Below are 17880 nucleotides of genomic sequence, written 5' to 3'. Positions count from 1 at the left end.
AAAATGTATTCCTGCATTGATCATGATTAGCACTTTCAGTCAAAGTCTCAGTGTGCTTTGCAAACATTAATTTACTTTTGCATCACTCCTGTGAGACTTATTATCACCATTTCACAGATGAGCAAACTGGAGGAAGAAACATTTAAGAGCTTGATTTTCAAACAAGCATATGATTATGCACAGATAAACCAGGCATCTTCATGCATCCATGACAAATTAGGTGCATAACTTGCCATGTAACTGCAAATATTTTGTGTGTACAATTGAGGTATTTGAATACATATAATTGCAACTTTTCTATTAAAAAAAAGCCAGGCACTAGACAGCCTTGTTGAAGGTAACACAAGAGGTTTGTGGCAGAACTGAGCCCAGACTGAGTTTCATTTCTGCACCTTTATCACCATCATCCCTTCCCAGTGCAATTTTTATTAGACATTAATGGAATTGAAGCTGCTCTGTAATAATTTATGAATCGTCTATGTTGACCTGGTTACTGGGATACTTACTGTATGAATATATTGGTTTAGTTTAATGGGGACCGTAAGCAAAAATATGCAGGAAGCAAAAGAAAGGCTCAAAATAAGCCATTTTTCAGCAAACACTTGAAGGCTGTTAAGGACTGTTGGCTTTGAAGAGTCAACCTCATCCTCAACCAGTCTGCAAATCCAGTTTTGTCTAGAAGGAACAAAGCCCACCAATGCAGAAAAACAGACCATTACAACAGTTCAAAAAAATCTCTCTGAAGTGAGGGGGGTAGTTATTCAGGAGAATCAAGTGGAGACACAGGCACCCACTGGGGGAAGTCCAAAGAAGTGAGACCTAACTAGGTTACCATCAGGGATGGCAAGCCTTATCTAAGACTGACATGCGTGTAGCCTCTCCCTAAATGCTTTATTCCTATTCCTACAATACTTTGTTTTAAGAAGGGTGTATTGTCACTATATTCACTATTGACAGATTCCTGAAAGGAAGAATTGCAAGTGCTAGAGCTCAGTCTGACAGGCTAGGTAGGCATGGTTAATTAAACAGGTTACTGCAACCCAGGGTCCAATCTAAGAGTGGAAGAACTGTGGAATTCCACTCTAGGAGAGGCTAAGGCCAAGGCCTAAGACGTGAGAGAGAACACAGAATCCAGAGATGCAGCTAGCCCTTCAACCACAACAGCCAAAATAAGTTATTGTTTGGTTAAAAAAAAGGATACAGATTCCTTGGAAGAGGGATGGTTTTCTAAGGCCTTGGATACAATAACTGATAAGCAGATTACTTAATAAACTGACTAGGAACATGCAGTAAGGCTTTTGTTTGCTGTACAGAAAATCATTCTAATACTTCAAATATACTTCAACATATGAACAACATAAGCATTTGCTTTCGTATGAGTGAATAATCTTATATAGTGTACGCTGACAGTTTAGGATAACTGGATAACACCGATTAAATTAAAACAGTGCTAACCATGTTAAAATGATGGCATTTTAGCTCAATCTAGAATATGTATTTCATGCTTAAAAAGAAACATGAATATCTATTTGTTCTAGTTAGTGATCAGGTCTCATCAACTCTCATCACCCTTCAGCGCACACATACCGAAAATGAATTAAGTACAATTGAGCTGTGACTCCAGAGTCTGGTTCCTTCCATTTAGTTATGTCATTATTGACCTGATACTTTGTTAATATTAACAATCTCACAAGAGTGCTGAACACTTAAACATATAAATAGCATAGTTAAGAAATGCACACAAAATGTAAAACAATCTGTTGTTGAAGATGTCCTCCTTTTAATAAGCCTATTTTAAGTAGTGGGAGAAAGAGCAGGACTCCATTACCAGACAAGTTAATGGAATAGTGAGACTTTAGGGCAGGATCTCTTTTGCTTCATGTAAAATTAAACAACTGTAGAACATTAGCAGAAAAATAGCTCTCTCTCTCTCTCAATTTTAATAGAATAGAAAGAAATTGATTAAAAACATTCCCTTAACAGTTAAACATGCTGTACTTTAGCCATATTTATAACGTTCTACTTTCCAGAACTTCAATCTTCAAAAGTTAGCACATCATTTAATAAATCTTAGTCTTCCACCACATATGCACAATCTATTTGCATCAATTAAATAGATTTAATAAAATTTTAGGCAATTTTCTTCAACACAGACACCAAGTTACAGACAAACTATTGTTCGTGCCCATTGCCCAATAAGAGACTTTTCCCAACACCAAGCTAATGGTTTCTCTCTGAAAACAATGAAGGAAAATTATTCAGGTGTAAACATGAACAGTAAGAAATACTAGATAAAGCTGCATCTCTTCAAAAAATGAGACGCAATAGAACATTAAAATAGCCCAATCTGCACAGTACAAACACTCCATTTGCTACTATGTTGTCTCCCATACTCTGGTCTTAGGAAGTGTATTCAATTTTTTTCAGTTTTGTTAAGGATGGACCTACCACATGAAACTCATGCCTATGTGAGAAAGTGTGCGAGATCTTCCCCCCATAAAATAATCTTTTAGAGGTGCACTGTGCTGGGATAAAAACCCGTAAGTCCTGATCTCTTCTACTAAGCACTATATTTCTATGCTGTTCACAGTCCTGCTTACTGATCAAGGCCTCGTATGCAGGATTCTGAGTACTCCATGGCACAATGGGTCCAAATTCTGTGTCCTAAATTATACAAATTAAATCACCTGCATATTATGTCTCCTGAAGCTGCATAAAGCTTTGCAGTTATACTAGCGACATGAGAAAGGAACAGAGAAAAGGAACCATACAACATATTGCACCAAAAGATCTGAACTCTGAACTCTTACACTCACGTTCATATGGGGCTCATGGGGCTGTGCATGGGTGAATCCATTTTCAGGACTAGGATTTATGGGAACAACATGAATTCTGGCAGTAGGCCACAGATCCTTTACTGTCAATCAGCTAAAAAGCAACAACTTCAACAAACTTGTTTTAGTTCACCAGCGGACTGAGTTAGCCCCCTACATTCTGATTATGGCCCTGATCCTACAATAAGATCCATCCATTAGGACCATATGCCTTTGTCAAGTCCACTGAAGTCACTGGGGCTCTGTATGGGCACAAAGGCCCACCCTTCCCAACTATATAATAAGGATCTAGAGATTTTATAATGGAAAGCTGAACAATTTTTATTCATTTGGAAAGATTACACAGTAGTTGTCAACTGTCTCAATTTCATTTTTAAAAACACTGTTGGGTAAAAATACTTTTAGAAATAGATTTATTGCCTTCTCAATCTCACCAACACCATCTTAGATAACAAAGAAGAGATGTTAAAAACCTAATTTACTTTTCAACATTTATGCTGTTTGCTTTCTGCACTTCACTCAGCTGGATCAAGACACACTAGTCAGTTTCTCTTTTGGATTCTCATACACTAGCACATAACCAGCACTTTAAGCTTTAAAGCAAAGAGCTTCCCCTTCAAATTACATGCATGGTAACCTTGTATAACATACTTTATGTAAGGATAAATTGATGCATTTTATATACATGGTATTATAAAATTTAATCTTGTGCCCACCACACGTGGGTTTTGTCCTAGTTTACCATTTATTTCTTCTATGTTTCTTTTGGTAAAGCCATTATACAGTCCTACTGTTGTACAATTGTTCTAAGGATGGAATTAATTAAGTTTTTTATTTCTGGTGTTTTTCAAATATTTCTTATTTAACAGAGAACTTTAGGAGAAGTAGAATTCTAGAAGTCAATTATATTCAGAAAAATTTAATGCTTTTCTAGTTGCTAGGCCTTCTGGAACCCTCCATTTTTTTAAAATTAAGCATATGCACCAAAGCAAAAACAAATGCCAACAGCTATTAAAGTCAGTTTTATCTAATTAGATTTTTCTGATCATGTATCAGCAGCACCACCTTGTGTTAGACACACGCTACTTATTAATGCTTGAAGTTTACTGGTAATTTGAACTGTGCAAATAACTGATTTTTTTGGTTCAATGCAGTTTCCTCTATCCCAGTTCAGTGCCCTAGCAACTGAACTATTGGGCATGGGGTGGAGGAGGCATGTTGTGATAACTGGGCCTTACAAGTTTGCCCTAAAAGTGAGCTCAACTGTAGAAAGTGAAAGTCTGAAGTTCATAAGAAGTCTCAATAACCTATAACATCAAATGGTGATGGGAAAAGATGCAAAAGAAACAGAAAAATTAATTAGTCCAAACAAAAAGGCCTATGATGTAAGTCAAGACTGTTATGATCATGCATGGTAAACAAGAATAGTGTAGAACTGGGAATCAATGAACCAAAACTAGTGTGTTACGAATTAGGCCTAGATGGTGGACATCATCAGAGACAGAAGCTGCATTTTTTCATCTCTGCTGTTCTTCGCTCTCTCCTTTTGGGTGTGCTTGTCTTGTTTTGTCCTTTAGGAAATGGGAACCAACTTCAGCAGTAGCAACAGCTCCTTTTCTCCAAAAAGGACAGTTATTACCATCTTTGATACCATCTAAGAGACTGTCAGAAAAGGATTTTTTCCTTCTAAAAATTTCTCCAGTTTAACAGACAGGAAACAAAAGATGTTTTTAAAATGAAACCCTTACTTAATACTTTACACATTTCAAATACTTTCACTGGTTTTCCCTCATTTTCTGCATCTTTAATAAAAGTTAAAAAGGATTTTTAATTGTGTGTTGTAATGGTATTAAGCAAGCTAAGGTTTCTGTATACAAAACCCTGAATCTTGTTTCACACTGTCTAATGTTGGACAGTGACTGGGTTCCGTTAACACGATTGACTCTTTAGGTCCCTTTATGCCATCTAATTTATTGCAAAAAGCAGCACCATCACCACCACCTCTTCTGGTGGTTTTGTGCATGTGGCCTAAATCACCTTGTGAATCTAACCCTCAAAAAGCCATGTGTCTCACTAGGATAGAGTCAAAATGAACCATTTTGATATTTCTGAAACTACTTTTTTTATTGCAGCCAAAACAATTCACTGAAGTGAACCCAAATGTGCATTTTTTGGAGGAAAAATTCACCTGAAAAATTATACCTACCTATAGTGATAATAGAAAATATAAAGACCCATTTATAAAAATTGTTATTTTCACTGCATAAGCGTGCACTGATGTTTACACACAACATACCATACCTAACTGCCTTGAAGCAACTGTATCAATGGAAACATTACCAAAATATCAAGTACAAAAATACTATGTTATTTGTTGGACTTCTCTACTTTTACTGAAACAAATACAAATAAACTGCACTTACAGTGGACTAAATATGAGGATCAAATGCCAGATGATGCAAATGTAAATGGAGTATTCACTACATTCAGCTCAAGAGGAAAGAGAGATCAAAGCTCTGAGTAAGTGCAAAAAAAAAAAAAAGAATTAGTCCCCTAACACCATAATACTTAGACTGATACGTAAAAATACTTGAGTAAAAACGCAACATAGTACAGCAACTGTAGTATTGTGTAGGCAATCATGGGATGAGAGGGAAGGTCCTCTCACGGATCAATAACTAGCTAAAGACAGGAAACATGGCTAGTTTTCACAGTGGAGAAATGTAAACAACAGGGTCTCACAGGGCACTGTATCATGACCAGTGCTGTTCAACACACTCAAATGATCTGGAAAAAAGGGTAAACAGTGAGGTGGCAAAGTGTGCAGACAACACAAAATTACACAAGATAGTTAAGTCCAAAACAGACTGTGAGGAGTTACAAAGGGATCTCAGAAAACTGGGTAAGCGGGCAACAAAATGGCAAATGAAATTCAATCTTGATGAATGCAAAGTAATGCATATGGGAAAATCCCAACTAAATTAACTGGTACCACTCAAGAAAGATCTCGGAAGTTATTGTGAATAGTTCTCTGAAAACATCTGCTCAACGTGCAACGACTGTTAAAAAAAACCCAACAATGTTAGGAACCATTAGGAAAGGGACAGACAATAAGACAGAAAATATCATAACACTATAAAAATCCATGATATGCCCACACCCAGTTGGCCCATCTCAAAATAAGATACATTAGAACTGGAAAGAGTACAGAAAAAGGCAAACAAAATTGATTAGAGGTGGAGAACAACTTCCATGTGAAGAAAGATTAAAAAGATTGGGACTGTTCATCTTAGAAAAGATATGACTAATGGGGTTATGACTGAGGTCTATAAAATCATGAATGGTGTGGAAAAAGTGAATAAGGAAGTGTTATTTACTCCTTCACATAACACAAGAACCAGGGGTCACCCGATGAAATTAATAGGCAGCAGGGTTATAACAAACATAAGGAAGTACTTGTTATGCTGGCTGGATTTTTTTTTTTTGGGGGGGGGGGGGGGGGAGGAGGGAGACGACGGGGGGGGGGGGGCCGGGGGGGGGGACCACCACGGACCGGCAGCATTTATTATATTAATTAACATCAATAGGTCTAAAATCATAGTAATTCATGTGAGATATGCCATGCCAGGTACTCTTAGAAAGGCTATGATGTGCTAAGTAAGATAATGTTTATTTCATGTGTTATATGTATAATGGAAGTTATGGATAGGTTTGATATATCTGTATCTCAAACTGTGCTGTGTCTAGGCCACACCCCAGACAGGATGGCTACAGCAATAGCCTGCTTAATAGCCCATTAAGAAATTCACAGGTACAAGGGGCCAGGGGGAAAGCCAGGGATATACCTGATGAGTCACCAGGACTTACTCATGTGACTCTGGACTCCATTTTGGTTCCTGTAAAATTCCACAAGCAGCATGGCAAAGACCAAGGGACATAAAAGGCAGCTGCCCAAAATCCATTGTGTCTTCAGTCACCAGTCTTTAGTCTGCCTTTCAGTCATCACCCACCTCTGGATCTATTCATCTACTGAAGCTGTGAAACAAAGGACTGAGACCCATCCAGGTACTGGATGTATACCAGAGGGACTATACAAGCCTGCAAACTGCACAATTCTTCTAGAAACCTGATATATATGGACTTTCAAATAATTTGTATGTATCTGATTGGTTTAATCCTTTAACGTTTCTCTTATAGTTTGTTTCTTTCTTTTTATGATAAACCTTTAGTTTTATTTACTAAAGGATTGGCTGGCAGCGTGGTATTTTGAGTAAGATCTAAACTTATATTGATCTGGTACTGTGGCTGAGCCTTTGGGGTTAAGAGAAACCTTTTTGGTAGAGCATAGAGTTTAAATAACTGGTCTCTTTACTGGACCTAGTGGCGGATTGGGAGCCAGAGACCGAAATGCAGTAAAGGGGGCTGTGTATATTTTGTTTTGACTTCTTGATAACCAGTGTGGGGAATCAGAAGTACTGTTTGTGGCTGGTTGGGAAGTCTGACTTCAATTTCACCCACCAGTGCTGGGAGAATCTGCTCTCCTTTTACAGCCTGCCCTGACCTTGGCATTTTCAGGTGGCTACCCTAGGCACGGACGGGTCACAGTACTATGTCACACAATGCACAATCATCCATGGAACTCATCGCCAGGGAATGTTGTGAAGGCCAAAAATGTAACTGTGGCCAAAAAAGAATTAGGTAAGTTCATGGAAGATTAGCTCATACCTACTGATGGACCTATATGGTCAGAGATGCAACCTGATGCTCTAAACCTGACAGCCAGAAGCTGGGATTAGACAACAGGGGATGGATCACTCAACACATTGACCTGTTCTGTTCATTCCCTTGGAAGCATCTGGCTCCGGCCACTGTGAGAAGACAGGACCCTGGGCTAGATGGACCACAGGTTTGATCCAATATTGTCATTTTTATGTTTTATGTACTGATACTAAAAGTATGGCCAATGGGGAAGAATTATTGCAATCATTTGAATACTTACAACATTTAATAAATTACAGATCAGTAGTTAATTAGTGTTACTTACACTAATATAGGTTTCCCAGATATCCTAGGATGTCTTAGAACTTCAGTCATGGTCTCTTTCGCTTCTTCCATTCTCTCTAGGTCACTGGAATCCACAACAAATATTATCCCATATGCCTCAGCATAGTAATTCTTCCAGATGCCTCGTATTCGTTTTCCACCTCCTAGGTCAAAGATAGTGACTTCAAACCTTCCCTGTTTAAGATCAATTTTAGAAAATCCAACTGTTGGTGCTACATCTTCAGGAGACTCTGTCAAAGTATAAAGAAGTAATCATTCAGTGAAAGGTTCCTTTAGGTAACACAATTTCACTCATTTTATGATTTGTATGTCAAAACTCATATTATAACCCCATATAACTAAAATGGCCAACACACGGTCTAATTATATATTTTAGATTACATATCCCTTCTCCCCATGAAAATGTTTGCAACCTTAATTCCAGATTAACATGTTTTTTCTGTGAGATAATTATGCTGTCTTTAAAAAACAGATACAGAAGAGCAGGAAAAAACAGTGTAAGAATACCTGTGACTGACTCACATGTTATGGGTTTCTAGAAGTTGTATGTATAAGTGTAAACATCTGTGCAGTATTTATGTGGTGTTAAACTAAGTTTAAGACAAAAAACAGCACAACAAATTAATGGATTATTAGCAAGCCTTGATGACATATCCCTTGTCACAGAACTGTGCTCATGAACCTCAGCTTTCATCACAAAAATGTATGTCTTAGCCCTTAGGATTGCTGAGAAAGCCTTGGGGGGAAAAAAAATGAATCCAGCCTAAAAGTGTCTGCCAACTCTGCAAAAGAGCGTGAAACAATAGGAGTTTTGAGGTGTGAATTACCCCATTTATCTCAAACAAAACTTTATAGACATGTTTTTGCAGCAGTGGAATTGGGTATTTTTCCAGGATGCTACGGGGATTTTGCCATTTGCTGTAGTCGCTTGCCCAGCACTTTGTTTTCTGTCTCCCTTCCCTTCTGTTGGGAGGAGCCTGCAGCTGTTTCTCACTCTCCACCTTGTCCCTTAGAGGGAGCAAATCAGATTTCTGTGCACAGTTCCCTGGAGCCAGGCAGCAGAGGGTTGTGGAGCCAGAGTTGGAGTCCAGCTTGCAGCCAGAGAGCAGGGAGAATCAGAAGCAGTAGCCTGAAGAACAGTGCAGCAGCTAAGACTTGTGAAACTGGACAGATGAACCACTGAAGTGGACTACAAGCACCCTGCCTCCCTGGCACACCAGGGGACAGCAATTTTGAGTCAGATCACCTAGACAACATCATACAAGCCAAGATCAAGGCAGCAGAGGCAGGACACATGGAATGCATAGGGAAAAAATTCCATCTAAAAAACGAACACATTTTATGCTGAGTATTTTCAACTATGAGCCATAATTGTGTGCATTTGTATAGGAGGCACAGTGAAAACTAGAGGTATTTTTCATGATTGCAAAACATATTAATGCTGATGCAGAATTTTAGAGACTGTCGCAGCAGAATTTAGTCCCATTGTGCTGTGAAGTACCCAGGATCCAGATTATGACGGACAGTTTTCCATGAAACTTTCCCAGCTGTAGACACCCTTTGGCAAGTCTTTGGCCGTTGTGCTGGCTGGTCCAGGTCTTCAGAGTTCTGCGAGTCGAAATGCATTAAGGTGCATATATTTGGAATACATGTGCATTACAATGCACTCATTAGAACTATATTCACATCCTATAATATTAATGACCTCCTTGTATAATTAACAATTGGCTACTATCAACCCCAAAGATTAATCAAAGGTACTCTCCTCCATGAGGTCAGATGAGAAGAAGAAATGAGTCATTTCTAGGTCAAGCTGTTTTCACAACAGAGCATTAAGATACTTTCAACAGAGTCAGAACCTCTTTATATGGAACCCATATTGGAAATATCTAATCCATTTTGGTTCCATCTTTCTATAAAGAGTTTATTCTGGAAGAGGACCTTTCTGGCAAATTTTGAAGTAAATTAGTTTGTTTTGCAGATAGAGGTGTTAGTATCAGTGTTGAAACAGAAAAGCGGATTAAATATCAACTGTGGATTCACAGTCTCTAAAATAAAGATCCAGAAAGACATAATGAGGGGGGAAAAGGTCTTCATAACTTCATTTACACCTGATAAATCCATTAATTTACTGACTTGCAACTAGCACTTTGGGGCAGAATGTTTGTCTTCAGACCTTTTGGTATATTGCGTAGCCCACTCTAGATGCTAAGTGAAATACATGTAATTGGAAAAACCTTCCACCATCTCAAACACTAAGTTATACCAAACATATGCCTTTAAAAGCACCAGTTTTATCTGATTCCAATTACGGCCTGCATGCATGTGCATTAGTCAGTGGAGAGAGGCAAGAGAAAAGTCTCTTCAAAGCCAAATAAACTCTTGCTGTAGAAAATGTCTAGAAAGTTGCTGGCGCTTACGGGGTTATAAATGAGGATACAAAAATATATTATTAGCACGATCCTTTAAGTTATACACAAACAATTTCCTTCTTTGTATTCCTTTCCTAATTATACTGACAGTCAATATGACAAAACAGGTTATACTTATAACATTGACTTTATATAAAGTTTACTGATGTATGCACACTGCAGTACATTTCATCTGAAAGCAATTTCTGTAAAAAGAAATCAGATCTATTGATTCTCTAACCTATGTTAATAAGTGAAATGCCTCATTAACCAGAAGAAACACTTTATATCTTTGCAGTAATTCAAACAAAATATGAACCAAAATATCAGCTCTAAAAAACACTCCAGAGATTTTTCTTTCACTTTGTCAAAAAAGCAAGAGAAACAGCATTTTAACTTATGAGGAAATATATATTGAGCATGTGCCAGAAAATGAATTACTGAAAAACTACCCACATTCTAAAAGAAACGTATGGCCGCCAGACCTGAACATGCACTCTCACCCAGAGCAGATGTACACATGAATCATGATTGTGCACACACTTAGCCATACAGTCCCCAGATGCAGGTGAACATAAACAAACAGGGCACATGCACGTAGGTACTCACTTCTTTGAAAATTTAGGCTTGGAATTTTAAAGAAAGCCTAAGGTAATTATGTGCTAAACTTCCACTAAATTGAAATGGGAAGTGGGAGACTAATTCCCTTCAGATCCCTTGACTCACTGGATTAAGATTGGGATTTTTAAGATGGATTCGTCTGCAGGATTCAGGCCTATATTCGCAAAGCAAAAGGCCCAAAAGGGACACCATAAACTTGGAGGTTGGGGGGGAGGGGGAAGAGAGGCTGAGGCAGGAATTCACTTCTATCTCAAAGTGTTGTACATCGTAATTACATGTGACACTTATCACAGTTCGGGGCAACTGCACCTGCATTCCCGCTCTATGGCCCAGTAGGGACACCCACACTTCAGGGTCCAGGCTCCTCAGCTATCACCTCTCTTGGGTGGATACACGTGTCTCTCTCCCTCTTGATGGGGGTACTTCCAGGCTGCACAGTTCCCTGACTATGCTGTGATATCCCTTTTTAGGCAAAAGATAGATTGCCTAAAAAGGCCTGTTTGACCTTTTCTTCAAACACAATTACACAATGTAATTGCAACAGTTACAAGTTACCACACAGCCCTTTATAAGCAAGCATATTTATTCTTCAGGTGAAAGCATGACAGAGAACACATTAACAACAATACAAGAACCTAAAAGCATGCTAATGAGCTTACCAGGGATCACTCCCTTACACCAAGAAGGGCTCTGTTTGATGATTAGTCCTTCAAACCCTACGCTGGGGTTTTTCCTGTGGTCACAATTTTATCACAGCTTCAGCTCATAACCAGCACCCAAGTCTTATGGTCTCAATGGCCAATGACAGATTTCCCACCCTTCCCTAACGACTCAGCCCCCCCTTTGAGAGGCCCTTTCCATTTTGTGGACCAGAAAGAAGGCCCTGAGTCAATTTTAACTTGGGCTATATAACCAAAATTCCTTTGTCTGTTGATCCTTGGAGAATCCTGTTTGAACGAGCACAAGCAAGCCTCTTTCCAGTGGTGGAAGCTCTCTGGAGGCATTCGCTCAGAGTGAATTTGCTTAACCAACTCCTAAAATACTTAAATGTAATTCAATAAACTTTGTCTAGGCCATTGGCATAGCTGCCACAACAACTAAGAATACTATAACTGAAAGAAGATCTCCCCCACCCCTAATGTGTTTCTCTGGGCTTTTGACAGCAATTTTCTGTCATCCGTTTCTCTCTTTCCTTTGTACAATCAGTTTTGCCCTTGCTTGGAACACACATATTAACAGAGGAGCATAAAACCCTTTCTAAATCCTTTTAAAGAGTTACAAGAATTGAGGTTGTATCATTTAGGATTTTTTAAGTTGGCCATTTTAAACAGAGGTTTTGAGTTGACCAGCATATTTAGTCTTAAAATGCTTAATTCAGAACTTTATGTAAAGATTTACTGCTCACCTCCTTGGATTCCTTTCACTGTAGCAGTTTTACCAGCATTATCAAGTCCCACCATCACTAGCGTCACCTTCCTTCAGAAGGGGGAAGAAAAAAAAAAAAAACAACATTGCAAGGATTTTTTTCCTAGTTGAACATTGTGTTGGATTTCGCAAGTGTTCAAATGTATAATAGCAAAGTCACCACAAAGCTGTAAAATCAATAGCTTCAAAATATCCAGTACCAGAGGGACTTAGATTTGTGTATTTGGTACTTACCATACAGACACCTTATCAGAGAGGGTAGCAGAGTAAATAATAAAGAAATAAGCTTAATACTGGGTTATAGTATAACTCGAAGAGATTCATGAAGACAACGAATTTGCCTCTAATTTGTATTTGTCTTTTGGAAAATTGAATCCCAGGTACCATCAATTTGAATTCCATATTTTTTGACATGGTCATACTCTCTTTAACAACTGCTATAACTTCCATTCCCTCCCTTGCCTTCAACACAAATTAAAATTAAAGCCCCATCCACACTGATGATTTGATCATACTGCAGCCATCAGTGTTGCTGCACCATTGGAATACTCCAGTGCAGACAAGAAAATTTATCCCAGTTGCAAGAAAGGTAATTTACGCTCTATGGGTGCAAACAGCAGCATCACCTGTGTACACTACGTGTTCATACTAGTACAGCTACCCCAATGTCTAACTAAGGCAAATCCTCCCAAGGTCCCAATGAACGTATTAGTTCCTATTAGTGAGGAATACATCAAATACATCACTTATTATTGTAGCCCTGTTAAAGTTCCATACACTTCTCCCTCTCTGTGCTTATGATTTTTTAAAATACAGAAACAAGGAAATATACTTTCATTACTTTCTCAATAATTCAAGTGAGTTTGAAAGGAAAAACAAACTTTTGCAACCAACATCTATAATCTCACTTTAAAAATAAGTAAAACGTATATTTTGGCATAATTGGGTGGCAACCCCTCAAATTCCACCAATTAAGGGGACACTAAATAAAGCATGGTTATTTCCAATCTCCTTCAGACTATTGTAGCATTTTGTGACAGGCTAAGTTTGTGAAGCTGCACACCAATTTCTTCAGGGCATCAAGGAGGAGATGAGGAGGTAGTGCAACAGATGGAGAACAGGATCACAATGAATTCCAGTGGCGGTAATAAGTAGCAATCAAAAGAATCAAGTGGAATAATCAGAAAAGTCTGTAAGTTTTGTCAGGTAAGTGGGTGAGGTGTTTGACACCACTAAACAGACTCATGTGGCTCACTTAATAAGTTTGGATTCTGCAGAATCTATATTTTTAAAAATTAAGTTTCTAGCTCTCAAGGTTGCCAAGAAATTATTCCAAAGGTACACCGAATATAAACAAATGAAGTGATGTTTTCCTGAGTCTAGAAACTGACGGTCCAAAACAATGGCTGAGAGGTGTCAGCAATCCCATCCAGGGAAAAGGGACAGAAAAATCAGGAAGGAAAATGGGAAAAGAAAAGAAACAGAGGGGAGAAACAACAGTGGTCCCAAATGTGAGAACACTCTACCAGAATGCTGAATGTAATAAAGATACACTTAAATAATGATAAAAACTAATATTTCATAAAGGTCCTCTTCCTCCACCCTTGATCTTTGTTCAAAACTCTTAATGATATAGGATAAGTAGGTGATCTGCTGTGGATTAAGGGTAGTATATCTAGCCTTAAATTTATATCCCAATCCATGGATAATAATTAAAAATAGAATCCAGTCCTCCCTCAACAGAATGAGTTTGACAGCCCTACATTAGATGTTATTTCTGAAGACTACTTTATGTGAAAAAGCTGGGGGGTGTTCCCCTTCACAATATGGAATTTTAATGTACTACTTCTTTGGATATTAAAAAAGTGGGTAATAACTCTGACAGATAAAGCCAAAGGGCTTTTTATATCATTGCTCTTCTCTGCCCCAAATCCCAATGTAAGAGTGAGGTAAATATTTTGAACTTCAGGAATTCTTACAGTCAGAAACAAATTACCTGAGATTACTGTGTTTTGCTTTTAAAACTCAAAAGTATGTCTGATTTTCTCTCAAAAAAACCCAAAAAATATCTATGCACCTTGGGTTTTGGTCTTTGATTTAAAAAAAGAAAAGAAAAGAAAAAGAAAATTTAAAGTTTTATCAAAGCATAGCTAAGAAAAGGAAGAGTCAAAATAGTATGGAGTAATCCTGGACATATAGTAGAATACGTAAATCACTTTGAGGTTCTTTGGGATGAAAACCACTATAGAAACACAGAATACTCTCATTTGCTTAATCCTACCTGACAGGCTCCCGCCACCGTTTTAACCAGTTACAGCAATTGGCCATCAGACTAAACATCCCTCTTCAGTCAGCCATCCAGGACCAAGGAAGCTACTGAAACTCTGTACGGACAGGTCAAAGAGCTCCAGTGAGAGAGACAGGAAGATGGAGGAGCAGAGAGCAGCAGCTCAGATGCAGTCTTGTCACTAGTAGCAATGAGGAAAACAAAACAAAGAACACAATCAGCCAGTCCTCAAGTGTAACCAAAACAAATTTCCTTTCCCTTATCAGGAAAAGCCACCCTCCTGAGAACCACCGCTATTCTAAGGCTCTGTCAACACTGGACATTAGCCCCTATTTCAGGCATCTGTGCAGTGTTAAATTAGTGTAGATAAGGAAATGTACAATTTGCATCAGTAGGATTTACCCAGTTTTCAAGCAAAGACAAACGCCACCAGTACAAAGTGCAGCTTTCCTGGACAACTCATCACATAGAATTATCATTGATTTCAGCCATCAGCATAGCTAAATGTAAACATGATCTAAAATCCTAATCGGAGGAACATCAGCACATAGGACTTGGAAAAAGAAGATGGAGCTATTTTTAAATGAAAACTTTCAAATTGGTCTGGCTTCTGATTGCTTATCTACCCAGTTTTGGAGAATTAAGAGTAGTCTCAGACCTTTCCTCTTCCCCATCTCCTTTGCCAGTGCTAATTTTTGTGGGATTTACAAGCCCATTTTCTTGTTTGTTTTTTGGGGGATGACAGGGAACTATTTCTCTCTCTGCTGTTGCTGTGTAAATCTCCCACACAAGCAGAGAGGACTGATTATACAAGGGAAGAGTAAAATTAACTATACACAATGGACAGTTAAATTCACAAAGTTAAACAAAAGTTTAAGAATGGTCTGATTTTAAGGCAGAATGATCTTAGGTGTCGTAAACAACAGTAGAAGGCACAAAATATTGAGATAAGAGTGTGACTTTAAATGGAGTGTCCCTTCAAATTTGTTTATGCTATTACTAGAAAAAAGTCTATATTTATAACTAACCAGAGTAGTTTTCCTACTGTCCAGTGGCTGATATAAAAGAGTATGGGAACCGCCCTTAGTAACAACACCATTCCCTTCTCTAAGCTCAGCAGCAACATGCTGATGAAAAGTCCATTCTCCATCCCCAGCTTCCGGGAAGCACAAGTACACTAGGATTACTACCAGGAAACTGTCCTTAGACTCTGCTCATAGATGCTGTCTCTAATGCTAGCCTCTGACTAATGAGGCTTCAAACTTATCAGCTGCTTATCTGGCAGCTTGGAGGTTTGTCCCCCCAAACATCACAAAGCTTTCCATGGGTGGAAGACAGTGTGCCTCTATTACCACACTCCTTCCCTAGTCAGCCTCTCTGGGGCTGGTGAAAGGAAGCATTCAGTACAATAGTCCTCTCCCAGTCTGTCTCTTGCAGGTCCTCCCCATCAATAACTCCATCACCTATTTTTGCTACTGCTCATGGTTTTCCCGGGCAGCAGCATGAAACCCGTGGTTCTTGATGGCTTCTCCGCTGCCCACAGGGTTTGAATGTCAGCTAGGAAACAGAGCAGAACCTTGTCAATTTCACTCTGCTGTTGCTGCTCAGCAAAGATCTGAGCAATCACAAAGGACTGGAACCCAAATAAAACATTCTCTCTTTCACATTCAGGGACAAAGCGTGAGATATAAATGTAGGCAAATCCTTATCAAGGAAAAATGAATAGCTCAAAAGCTTGTCTCTCTCACCACCAGAAGCTGGTCCAATAAAAGAGACCACCTCACCCACCTTGTCTCACTACAGACTTACTAGTCCATCCAGCGAAGGCTTTGCCCACAAACTTTTCTTCCATGAATGGAGCAACCCTCCTTTGGCCAAAAAGAGCCTCCCACTGCACAGCCAGAAGAATGAGGCTTGAACTCCCAGGCCTAGCTACCCAGCCCCAAGGCCTGGCCAGCGCTCCCCGCAGCGGACACCACAGAGCCCACCCACCGCTCCGCATCAGCCAGGGCGCCCCAGCCTCCTCCTCTGTCCGCTAGCGCTGCCCAAGCGGGGGCCGCCCTGCCCCGGGCACATGCAGCTGTGACACGGCTCCGGCACCTTTCTGGGCGGAAAGCGCCCCGCGGACAGCACAGGGACGAGCGAAGCGGGCCGGGGCAGGCACCGGGCAGGTCAGTGGCTCCAGCCCCAGGCCCGGCCGGGCGCTCGCGGCCACCCTCTTTACCTGGCGCTCAGCAGCTGGGCGAAGCGACGAAGCCGCGGAGGAGGCGCCTGTGGCCCCGCCCTCCGGCTCTTCCCCGCGCGTCCCCTCCGGGGCGCCCCCCCGCGCCGCGCCCTGTCCCCAGCATGAGGGGCTGAAGGAGGAGTGGGGGGGGTGGCAGAACCGCGCGGCTCAAAGCCCAAAGGCTGCCAGAGACGACTGGGCCGGCTAGCCAGCCAGCGCGCGCCAGACTGTGTCAGTGTGGCTGCACGTGACCGGCTCTCCCTTCTCACGTGAGGAGGGGCGCGCCCAACCATTGGCTGAGGGCCGCGCGGAGCTCGCAGTCACCCAGGCAGACGGGACGCGTAACCAGGTCGGTAACCGTTGGTTACCGGAAAGAGGGCGGGGCCACTCATGTCGACCAAACGAATGGGCGGAGATGGGTGAATGGGCGGGACTATGTGGAAGCCAATAGGAAGCGGAGGATTGTGTTGATTGACAAGAAAAGGTGACCGAGTGTTCCAAAGGGGGCGGGGATAGAATAATTCCTAGTGCCTTGTTTGATTGCCCTCCAGACCACCCGCGTGTGGTTCAGCCGCCAGCTCGCTTAACCCTCCCCACCCCAGCACGTCTCTGCCCCCATCGCCCCTTTCCCGTTCGGTCCATGCACCCCGCACCGGCCCCCGCCCATGCCGTCACCCGAGCCCGCCCGGCACTGACGGGGTGCGGCAGATCCCGGGGAGCCCGGCTTCGTCCTTGAAGAGGGGCCAGGGTGGCCCCAGGAAGGTGTTGGGGGGGGGGGAGCGCTGCCTGCTGTGTGCGCCCCGGGGGAGGCAGAGGGGCTGGATCTGGGGCTGCCGCCGCCCCCTCTGGCTGGAAGTGGTTTCCAATACAGCCCGGGCTTGCGATCCGGGTCAATGGCGCTCCGCAGCCGGGCTCTGCAAATGGCTCCAGCCCCCCGGGGAGGTGCCTGTGACTGTGGAGTGGCGCCTGGTGTCCCCGGGGAGGTGCCTGTGGCTAGGGAGCTGCGCCTGGTGT

General features: G+C 41.0%; 1 protein-coding gene across 1 annotated transcript in view; it reads right to left on the bottom strand.

Moving 5' to 3' along the window:
* Positions 1-16825, bottom strand: part of ARL13B (ADP ribosylation factor like GTPase 13B) — an 84744-nt gene extending 67919 nt beyond the window's left edge. Inside the window, 4 exon segments of the mRNA XM_067546255.1 lie at positions 7879-8128; positions 12336-12406; positions 14637-14823; positions 16743-16825. Coding sequence (XP_067402356.1) covers positions 7879-8128; positions 12336-12406; positions 14637-14695 — 380 coding nt within the window. The 5' untranslated portion in view covers positions 14696-14823; positions 16743-16825.
* Between the last annotated feature and the right edge of the window lie 1055 nt (positions 16826-17880).

Source organism: Emydura macquarii, unplaced genomic scaffold, assembly GCF_026122565.2.
Source record: "Emydura macquarii macquarii isolate MOO-44397 ecotype Brisbane River unplaced genomic scaffold, CSIRO-AGI_Emac_v2 contig_1119, whole genome shotgun sequence".
Lineage (NCBI taxonomy): Eukaryota > Metazoa > Chordata > Testudines > Chelidae > Emydura > Emydura macquarii.
The sequence above is the reverse complement of the archived record's forward strand: the minus strand, read 5'-3'. Positions and strand labels throughout refer to the sequence as shown.